This window comes from Podarcis cretensis, assembly GCF_951804945.1.
Source record: "Podarcis cretensis genome assembly, chromosome: 13".
Lineage (NCBI taxonomy): Eukaryota > Metazoa > Chordata > Lepidosauria > Squamata > Lacertidae > Podarcis > Podarcis cretensis.
Window position 1 is genome coordinate 32,982,961 of NC_137182.1, and position 10,561 is coordinate 32,993,521.

Sequence of the window (10,561 nt, forward strand, 5' to 3'; positions counted from 1 at the left end):
TGTTCATAGGCAGTTGGTCTCTCAACGGTCAACTGCTGGGGGGGGGGCGCACAGGGCATTGGATATTTCTAGATGCATCTGGCTGGACCATTTGGGAGACAGGATGCTAGACTAGAGCAACCTTAGCTGTGATCCACCAGCACTCTTCTCTTGTCAAGACCAACTCAACAGTCTGGATCCAAGCCAGGTTAGTTGCACTTCGGTCCTACTGAAATCAATGTGAAACGTTATCAAGTACAGCTCACTTAATTTGAATCCCACTTGGTAAAAATGAGAGTGTTAAATATTAGGAGTAACAGACTTTTTAAAAAGGCCAGTTTATTGGTTTTTATAGCTTTTTGTTTTATGTTATTGAACTGTCACAAATAATGATTAACCACATGGAAACTTGTTCCTCCTCCTGCTGTCATTTTCAAAGATCCCTCTTTCCCATTCACTCCCAACTCAATATTCCCCCTCCAATACCTGACCTAAAAAAGAAACTAAGGGAGTGAGGGGAGGAGGAGAGAGAAATATTCTATTTCAAGACCAGTATTTCATTAAGATTCATTTGGGAGGTTTGCAAGGATGTTGGTGTTTTCCTTTTGTGTCTGACAGTGGAAGCCCAAGAAGTAAACTCCAAGTTCAATGGGACTTATGTGTTTAGGCTTGCAACCTGAGCATAGCTAATCTGCAACTGCACACGTTGAAGTTGCCTGTCATATGAAAGCAAAGTTTGCACCCCCCCTCCCTTGACTGATGTTCTGCAGATATGTCTACTGCTATATGATGGGTAGGCAGCCAACTTTTCCAATACTGAGCCTTTGGGCAAAGGTTGTCCCTCCCTCCCTCCTTCCTTCCTTCCTTCCTTCCTTCCTTCCTTCCTTCCTTCCTTCCTGTTCTATTTGGATGGAGACCAGGACACCACCCTGGAAGATGTGGCAATACAATTTTCAATCGTGCATCTTTTCCTTAGGGCAGGGAACCTGTGAGCTTCTTCCAAAGTAAGCAATGATAGAAGTTGCCATCTAACAACCTGCTCTCCTTTGCACGCTTTCGCTTCACATCACTTGATGGCTTGTCGCTCACGTGAGAACAGCCTCTGGCACGAATCTCGCGTCCCTGCGGAGTCTTGACGCGGGAGGCTGTTTCCTAGATCTGTAAGAGTTTGGACCCCAAGGATCATCTAGTCCAGCCCCCTGCAATGCAGGAATATACAGCTGCAACCTTGGCGCTATCAGCACCAAGCTCTATCCAGCTGAGCTATCCTCGCACCTTGCAAGGAAACGACTTCCGTTTTTTAAAAAAATATTATTCTCCTAGTCTCCTCTCTCTCCTGCTGCGGAGCCAGCCGAGGTCTGCGCAACGCCAAGGGTTAAGCCGAGCGTGCGCTCTCCGCCCTAGAGAGGCTCAGGAAAACCCGGCCGGAGTAGAGGGGGGATGCATTAGCCGAGGGCACCTTCCTGCTCCTCCCCTTCCCAGGATCAAAAACTTGGGATTTGAATTTTAATAAGGGGGGGATTTGCCTCTGCAGGGCTGCAGATCTTCCGCAGCGGGGCTTTGTGCCGTGGGGCTGGGCGGAGTAGAAGCGCCGAGCGAGAGCGCTGGCTGGGGCGAGGAGCCTAGAGCCGTCCGAGCAGGGCGCAGGCAGATCCAGCTGCCGAGGAGGAAAGGGAGAAACATCTGGAGGAGCCTGCAAGGCAGGTAGGAAAGCAAAACGGGAGAGGGGGAAGGGAGCTTTTTGCAGGGTGTGCGCCTCTTCCCCAAAGGCCTTTGTAGGGTTGGCTTCAAGTGAGATCCGAGCGGCTGGAGAGCCGCAATCCAAATTTGCAACGATTTCTGTGCAAAGCATAATGGACGAAACGATGGCACAGAAACCGTTATTTTATCCGAGGTAATGACTTTGTGCCAAGCCCTCCCTCCAAGGCACTCAGGACAGGAGAGGCAGCCTTAGGAATTCCCATGAGGTAGGTTTAAGACGTAGTGGCTGGCCCAAGGCTACCCTGTGAGTTTCCTGGCTAAGCAGGGATTTGAACCCAGATTCTCCTGCCCCCCCCCTACATCTCTGAGTCCCCTCCTACATACGTTATCCTCAGCTAAGTGAAGAAGTAGTGCTCAGTTTTCTCTGAAGAGGAGAGAAAGTGCTGAAGAGGCAAGCTTGTGAATTTCCCTAGGGCACATGGGGGTTCCATGGCTGGATTTGAACCCAGAGCTCAGAAGCAACGTTGTTCCCTAACTCTATCTCCCATTTTTCAACTCACTATTCCTCTCCTTTCGAAAGCTTGCAGCTTTAAAAGATCAAGCCGGGTTCCACTTTGAGAGAGACCTGTGGGAAGCCTTCACATCCTGCCTTAGGATTCTTTCTTTTTTGTGTGGTGGGGACTGTGACTATTCTCTTTAGTTTTCTTGCCCCTCAACATCCTTTAGCCTCCTTATTCTACCCATAACAGGAGTGCTTAAAGAGTGGCTTTCTGTACCACCCTTCCAATCCAGGCTTGTGTGTAAAGTGGGGATTCCCCATCTTCATTTGTATGGGGGCAAAGGAGTCTTAGCATTTAGTTCATATTAATTAAGAGAATGCCGTGGCGTGACCTTAGTGTATGTGGCAACAGAGTGTCTGGGCAGAGGGGTGGAGGCACTGAGGTTGAGATTCTGGGTTTATACCCACGCTGAGAAAAACTAGAGGATTGGGAGGTGGGGTGGGGTGGGTTAAGGAATACTTGGAGCCAGGACTTCAGAGTTCTTTGTGAGAAGGGTGTGGTAGAATCAGGGGTGAAAGGACTGGAATGCTGCCATCCCTCCAGTGTGGGTTGATGAAGGTTTTGTAATCCAAGTTAATGATTGTGAGCATGGGATCAGGATGTGGTGTGGATTAATGTGGATTTTGTACATGCAGCATAATTAAGGAAGCTGTAGCTTTCCTAAAGGACTTGTGTTTGTGTGTGTCTATTCACCGATTTTCTACCCCTCCACTTGCTTTAGTTCTTGAATATAGTTTCACCTCCACCTTCTTGTCAAGATGGACAAGAGAAGCAGATGAGAGAGAGAGAGAGAGAGAGAATGAGGAAAAAAGAGAGACCCTGGAGAAAAATGCAGACTTTAGCAGGAGCTCTAGCTAGCCTTTCCATTCTGTTAGCATCTGAGGATTTATGGGGTGGGGTGGGGGATTAAGAGACCCCCAGCGAATCAAGGCCTGTGGGGGAAGGGCAAGCAAGCGCTGTGGATGCTGATTCTCTGCAGAATGTGTTTAACTCCTGAGCCGATTAAGAGCTCGGCTTATCCCTCTCTGGACCCCGCACAACAACATCTCTGTTTTCTTTCCGAAGAGGCTCTCTTCTCCCTGCAGCAGCCAGCCATGTTCTGAGGCTGCAGTTTCAAATAAAGCATTAGTGGAAAAATACCCCTGACATATCCTGGGCCCTCCCCGCTCTATATTTCCCATGCCCACCTTTGCTTGTAGTGCAAGATGCTGTACCATAATTATTTTTCTGGAGGCTCCCACAAATGCAATCTTATATTTGCAATTAGGATTCTATTTTTTCAGAAGAGTTGGCCAATCTTTGCAGCGCTTTCCAGATACTTTAGATATTGATTTGAAGGCCCAAATATGGCTAACAGATTTTTTAAAGAAAATAAATGAAAGAAAGCTTTCCCTAAAGGAATTTCAACAACAACAAAAAGACTTGCTCTTAAAATCCCCACCCCCACCGGCAAAAATAGATCTGTATTGTGTTACTGAAGGGGAACACTTCATGTAAATTTGGTTTCTGAGGGATTGTGGGCAGGAGAGGTGTGAAGAATGGCTGGAAGTCGTGCAAACTCAGCAGTTTTCAAATGTTGCAAGGCATCTTCAGGATTCTTGAGAGCTTACTGAGGTTTCTGTCTGAGATCAGTGATGGCGGACAAGCTTTCTTGAAAGGCGGCTTTTCCTTGTGGAAAGCACAGAGCAGGGGAATAAGGGTTCTGCACATGGTTGTGAATTCACACTGAGCAACAATAAGCCCAATAGGCTTCGCCATAGCTGTGGGTAAGCAGACTAGTCCAGCCAATGACATTCTCCAGAATCCTTGGCAGACAAATCCATGGGGAGTCTGTTGCCTTAAGATAAAACATTTGAAAAACACTGCCGTATATGCTCTACCCCTTGCTTGCCCATCTAAACTGTTTCTGGTGTTTTAGCTGAAATTACCAGCAACCACTGTTGTGTTTTCATGACATTCTTTATGTTTCTTAATGTAATTGGAGCCAATTTAGTTTCAATAAGCTTGGCTGATTGTAATTCAGTTGCTTACCAATGGGCTGGTATGTTTGTTTTTCCATGCCCAAAATCTAGCTTTGGCTAATTTCCTTTGTCTTCCCTCAGGAACAACACGAAGCTGCTTGAATGGGAAACCTGTTGGCTGCAGGTTCAGCTGGCTTCTTTCAGTTAGCCATGACTGCTGGGCTGCATGAGAAAGCGTGTCTATCCAGTCCCCACAGTGGCAGATGTTAAGTGGCTGGAGGTGTTACGTATGCCCAGGTGCTGATCTATCCTTTCATCTGGTCTGAGGTAAAAAACTTGGAATTTTGAAGGGGATACCAGGCTTGAGCACTTGAATTGAGAGAGAACCAACCCTAGGAAGACGAGGGGGCAGGTGTGGAAATACTTATGAGGAGCTAAACTGTGGACAACACCTTGTGGCAATGGAAGAACAAACCCGAGCAGGCGCCGAGCCAGGAGAAGGATCTGGGAGATCAGGAAGAGGCGCTTTTCCAGTCCAGTCTGGTACTCCCCGGGATTTGTCCCGATGGGCAACGCCACGGCAGGAAGGGATACCCCAGCGCTTGGAAGCCCAGTGGCAAGAGTACTTGAAAACTGTCCAGTATCCCTCTTCAGGGTGGGGAACGCCACAGCTGCCGGACTTGGCTTTGTGGGATGACTTGGCCACCTTTGACCGCGTGGTGGGTGCCTGCCAGTGGTCCAGAGAAGGGATGAGCCGCCTCATGCCCACTCTCAGCGCCGAAGCCCAGCAGGCCTTGAGCAGCCTGAATGCCAGAGACAGAGGGGACCACGGGAAGGTGAAAGCAGCTGCCTTGCGAGGCAGCTCCAGTGTTGCCGAGACGCAGCGCCAGCGCTTCCGCCAGTTCTGCTACCAGGAGGTGGAGGGGCCTCGCGAGGCCTGCAGTCGCTTACGGGAACTCTGCCATTGCTGGCTGGAACCGGAGAGCCGCACAAAGGAGCAGATCCTGGAACTGCTGATCCTGGAGCAGTTTCTGACCGTCTTGCCAAAGGAAATCCAGAACCGGGTCCGAGAACGTGGACCCGAGACTTGTGCCCAGGCAGTGGCCCTGGCCGAAGGATTCCTTCTGAGGCAGCAGGAGAGTTTGCAGAGTGAATCACAGGTGGGTTGAATTGAATTGCAAGTCCGTCAAGTCAGGTATGCTGCTGCTCTGCAGAGCTTTCACCTTCTGGTTTTTGCCTTAACATTGCTTCATTTTGTTAACCATGAAGTTTTTGTTGGTGGGGGCAGGTAGGGCCTTCAGTGTCAACTTTCTTTGTTGTTTCAGGACTCTGGTTCGTTCCGAGAGACAGCCACGAATCTCTCTGAAGGTCAGAGGGCTGTGTCTGATGCCAGACAGAGGCATCTTGCTAAGGAGGCCCGACAGCAGGATAATGGGAAGACCAGCTTATTAGGTATGTCTTGCACTTGTGCTATTGTGAACACAGCACAGCTCTTCAGCACAGGTTAAGGCTACAGCTTAACTTCCATGCCCAATTTGAGTGCCATAGTTCAAGGAGGAATTTAGATGAGTTGGAAAGTATTCAAAGGAGTGGTTTGAAATTCTAGAATTTAGTGGCGAACGCTACATTTTTGAAGGATCAGCTGTTTTAGCAAAAACGATTAAAGACTCCAGAGCTGTTGTAAGCAGTCAGTCCTCCCTGGTCATTGGCTGGGACTGATGGGAGTTGGAGTCCGTTGACATTTGAAGGGCCACAGATTCCCATTCCTGTTCTGTGGCGATGCTGTAATTAACACGTGCAGTTTGAGCCTCACTCATCTGCTTAGTGGAAAGTAAGCACCAAGGCGGTTACAGCTGATGTTAGGAGTTCATGGGGTTGTCTCAGCTAACATTTCTCTAGAATATGCAGTGGATGGACTTGGCTTACCCTAAGGTTTTTTTGGGTACGACTTCTGCTTCAGCTTGTAGCTTGTAGCCTGGCTTACTTACACAAATCATGTGAACCTATTTGTTCTGAATTGCAAGTTGATTTTCCCCCTCAGGTTTTATTTAGGTTTCTATTGCAGGGAAGGGGAGAGAGATTTTATGGAGGGCTGTGCTGTTTGGATGGCTGTTTAGGTTTCTTCCAGTTCTATCATTCTGTTTACTCTACAAGAGTGCTATAAGCTGAGCTGTAGAGAGCCAGTGTGGTGTAGTGGTTAAGAGCAGTGGACTCATAATCTGGTGAACCGGGTTCGCGTCTCCGCTCCTCCACATGCAGCTGCTGGGTGACCTTGGGCCAGTCACACTTCTCTGAAGTCTCTCAGCCCCACTCACCTCACAGAGTGTTTGTTATGGGGGAGGAAGGGAAAGGAGAATGTTAGCCGCTTTGAGACTCCTTCGGGTAGTGATAAAGCGGGATATCAAATCCAAACTCCTCAAATCCAAACTCCTCCTGTTGGTATGGCACACTAAAAAAATGAAAATCTGTACCTTGCTAATTGCAAGCTTGTACCATGAATAGTTTATTGGTGTTGTATTTATAAATTATGTAAATTATCACAACATATTGCAATAATTTATTCTGGTTTAGGTAGGGGGCAATGAACTGTGCAGGGAAGTGAAAGCCTTGCTCTGCAGACACTGGACATCTTATTCAGCCACCTCTCTGGCTGCTTAAAACATACATTGGCCGGAAAAATGTGCTTTGTCCATCTACCTTCAAGCATATTTTCACAGTCATAAGGACTAGAAACTTGCTTTAGAACAAAAGAAAGCTGAGTGTTGGGAAATTTGAATTCTGTACATGCCTACAGCCACACTCTTCTGCATTTCTTCTGTACTCAGACAGAACTGCAGCATACACACAGCCTTGGCCAGAAGCAGAATGAGTTGTGCTGATGACATAGTTAATGCACATGGTTTTTCATCTATAAATGTTAGTCACATTAGTGCATTGAGCAACCCACAGATGACTTCAGGATTTCTCTCCCCTCCCTCCCCAATCTTACAGGTGCCAAGAATGCAAACAGAGCTGGTGGTCCATTTCATCAAGGGGCCAAGGAAGAGGGAACACGTTCTACTTCCGGGCTGGTTCCTAGGAAGGAGAAATCCCACATCTGTATCGACTGTGGCAAATGCTTTGCACGTCCATCTGACCTGGCTAAGCACGAGAACATCCACACCGGTGCAAAGCCCTTTCGCTGCATGGAGTGCGGAACAAGATTCAGCCAGTTGTCTCACCTGACCCGACACCAGAGGATTCACACGGGGGAAAAGCCACACATCTGCACTGAGTGTGGAGCATCCTTTGCCCAGCGGGCCTCTCTGGTTAGCCACCAAAGAGTCCACTCTGGGGAGCAGCCCTACCGCTGCTCTCACTGCCAGCAGTGCTTCAGCCACCAGTCGGCACTCAAGGTCCACGAACGCATCCACACGGGGCAGAAGCCCTACATCTGCCTGGAATGCGGGAAGAGGTTTGTTTCCTCCTCCACCCTGAAGATACACAAGAGGATCCACACGGGAGAGAAGCCCTTTTCCTGCGCGGAATGCGGGAAGCGGTTCATCCAGCGCTCCAACCTCATCTCTCACCAGCGAACGCATTCCGGAGAGAAGCCCTTTTGCTGCGGCGTGTGCGGGAGAAGGTTCAGCTACCCATCAGACCTCACCAGGCACCAGAAAATCCACACGGGAGAGAAGCCCTTCCCCTGCGACGAGTGCGAGAGGCGGTTCACCAGGTTCTCGGATCTTCTGATACACCGCAGGATCCACACCGGGGAGCGGCCATACCGCTGCCTCGAGTGCGGGAGAAGGTTCCGGCAGAAGAGCGCTCTGGTGACGCATCAGAGGATCCACACAAAGGAGAAAGCAGCCGAGAAAAGCAAGCCTCTGGTATCCACAGAGTCGCAGGCAAAGAGCAAACTGAAAGCAAGCGAGACTGAAGAGAAGGTAGACGTTCCAGATAAAGAAAAGAAAGAGGTGTCAAGAGCTTAGAAGGAGCCAGGCTCAGCGTGTTCTCCCAGCTCCTGACTCCTTTCAACCTTACGAAGGAAGGCAAATGCTAGAGGTTGTGCTGAGGTTTCTTCTGGGTTTGCTGATAGGTCTCATTCCTCTTCCATACCTGGCCCCTCTCAAGGACATAGCTTTACTTCGTTTGGGGACAACCTAGCTCAGGACATAATAGAAGGTGGGAATAACCTGCTTTTTCCTTGCCCCCTGTGATTTGGCTACTGTGACAGACTCACCAGGGCATTCGGGAAAGATTGTTTCGCTCTGCAGTGACTGGAAACGTAATTCAAAGCCCAGTTCCTTGCTTTCTTCCAATTTTCAGCCTGTCAGATGGACTCTTGTCCAAAAGAAGTCGCTGGCTCTGCCTGCAAGGCTTGTTCAGAGGACATTGCTGACCATGTAGCAAAGGCGAATGGGAATTTGCTCCATGAACCGTACTGCTCTAACGTTTCCCAGGATGGAGCTCAAGCAGGGAGGACTCTCGGGGCTGATCTGTGTCATCATGCTTCTCTGCTTTTTAAGCAAAATCTCTGTGAATATAGAGATTAAGGGCCTGCCCACAAAAGTTCTTCAGACTGGGTTTCTCACTGCATAGCTGGACCTGTAGGAAGGAGGGACCAAAGACAGCAGGAGATCTGCTTTTACAGGTGCTGGAAATAGTCAGTAGATGACTGTTGCCATCATGTTTCCCATGTGGGTTTCCTAAGGGTATGTATTTGGCCATTGTTGAATGCAGAGCAGCATTTGCGAGAGGGGCAGGTGAACCTCTTCCCATTAATGTTACTTGTTCTTTTATTAGTTATATATAGTCATTTTTAGTTCAAACTGATACAGCAGTTATTGTGTGTATGTATATATTTTATTTGGGGTGGAAAGATTATTCTGTCCATTATATTTTTGATGAAAAATAGTCCCTAAACCTTAGAGTAGTCTACTACATGTCTACTCCGCAGCGCATCCCGTTGAGGTCCATGGGCCTTAGTCCTGGGTGAATGTTTCTAGGATTGCAGCCACAGAGTAGAAGTTACCCTGGATGAGTATGTAGGAGCAGAGGGAACAACATGGAGGTTGCTGTTAATGGCCGAAAATCTTTGAGAATTCTCAAGTCTAGTATTTAAACTTGATGTGTCTTTTTACACAGAGATAGCCACAAATAAAAAGCATCATAAAAGGGGTCTCCTACCTTTTATCTGTATGAAATAAGTGAGTAACATAAGGTCTGTTGGGGGACAGGAGCACCTAGATCCGTTTTCTTCAACCGTTGTTCAGCATTGTCAAAATTTTGTGTAGCTGTGCATTTGTGGGATAGGAATACTGCACAGCCCCATTGTACTGGATGTGGCTCCTTACTCTCCCCCACCACCCAAACACACTTCAGCAAATCCAAGGAGAGCCATACGTAGCAATTTATTTGCATGCCTGAATCCCATTGCAGGACCAGGGTAAATGACTCATATCCAGAGATCTATATGCCATGATCCATACATCCACCAACCAGCCATCGCTTAATGATAACGGCATCTTTCCCATGATGCCACAGAAGCGAAGGTGTCAGAAACCACATCAGCAGTGATGTCTGGGAGATTCTGCTTAAAAAGTCCTGCCATGTTCACATGGCTCATGCATCTGCACAGTGGGGCTCATTGAATTAGCAGCATTAGGTGTGATCTGGAGCTCTGGCCTGCATATTCTGAAATTGATTTGTCAGTACCCTTCCCCACATCTCTCTCTCTCTCTCTCACTCACTCACTCACTCACACACACACAAGCAAACATACTCTTCACCTATGGATCTCACATGTACTTCTGCCCAAACTGAAGCACGTGCACACACATGTGATCAAATCTACAGGCATTTCTGTGTCCTGTATGAGTTGTACATCTTCCACAGTCTATGGAATCACTGCTCTTCATTTCGGAGACTGAAAACTAAGATTCTGTGAAGTACACATTGATTAATGTTAGGAGTTGTTTAAAGACTTCAAACTTTTTATAACCTTGACACACCCTGGATACCTTGGGATCCTCTGATTTAAATAAACCATTGGCAGCTTTTAGATTTGCTTTGTAAATAATAATGAAATAGCAATAAATCAATGTTTAGTTATGCAGCTGGAGTCAGTCATGTTCTTTAAATGTGTTTTAAATGCATTGTGTGACTGTGTGCTAAACAAGGCATCCTATGCACACTTAAGCTGGGGACTAAGACCATGTGGGCAGATGTTCCTGGAGAGAACAGAAGACCATGAATTGCTCTAGGCAACCATTGCCAAGGAGACTGGAATGTTGTCAGTTAAAGCTGGAGAGTCGCAGTTGGACTTGAGGGCAGGAAACTGGAGAGAAGGAAGAAGGATTATTGAGAGTGAATTTGTAG

At 47.8% G+C, this 10,561-nt stretch overlaps 1 protein-coding gene across 4 annotated transcripts; it reads left to right on the plus strand.

Annotated features, from left to right (window-relative positions):
- The first annotated feature begins 52 nt into the window (after window positions 1–52).
- Window positions 53–10,296, plus strand: LOC307201421 (uncharacterized protein). 4 transcript variants are annotated; one of them, XM_079950623.1, is made up of 6 exons: window positions 66–187; window positions 956–983; window positions 1,514–1,683; window positions 4,343–5,361; window positions 5,527–5,653; window positions 7,193–10,296. In XM_079950623.1, exons 4-6 carry the CDS (start codon window positions 4,663–4,665, stop codon window positions 8,170–8,172), a joined length of 1,806 nt encoding a protein of 601 aa, XP_079806749.1. In that variant the 5' UTR covers window positions 66–187; window positions 956–983; window positions 1,514–1,683; window positions 4,343–4,662; the 3' UTR covers window positions 8,173–10,296. The 4 variants fall into 4 exon arrangements, with proteins under 4 accessions (XP_079806748.1, XP_079806750.1, XP_079806749.1 ...); XM_079950622.1 differs by lacking the exon at window positions 956–983 and having other exon boundaries at window positions 53–187; XM_079950624.1 differs by lacking the exons at window positions 956–983; window positions 1,514–1,683 and having other exon boundaries at window positions 62–187.
- Window positions 10,297–10,561: the final 265 nt, after the last annotated feature.

What these genes read in the sequence shown, in the direction of transcription:
- LOC307201421 (XM_079950622.1), top strand. Translation starts at nt 4,663, where the DNA reads ATGGAAGAACAAACCCGAGCAGGCGCCGAGCCAGGAGAAGGATCTGGG. An exon ending in GTTTGCAGAGTGAATCACAG is followed by an intron (nt 5,362 to 5,526) that starts GTGGGTTGAATT and finishes TTGTTGTTTCAG; the next exon opens with GACTCTGGTTCGTTCCGAGA. An exon ending in TGGGAAGACCAGCTTATTAG is followed by an intron (nt 5,654 to 7,192) that starts GTATGTCTTGCA and finishes CCAATCTTACAG; the next exon opens with GTGCCAAGAATGCAAACAGA.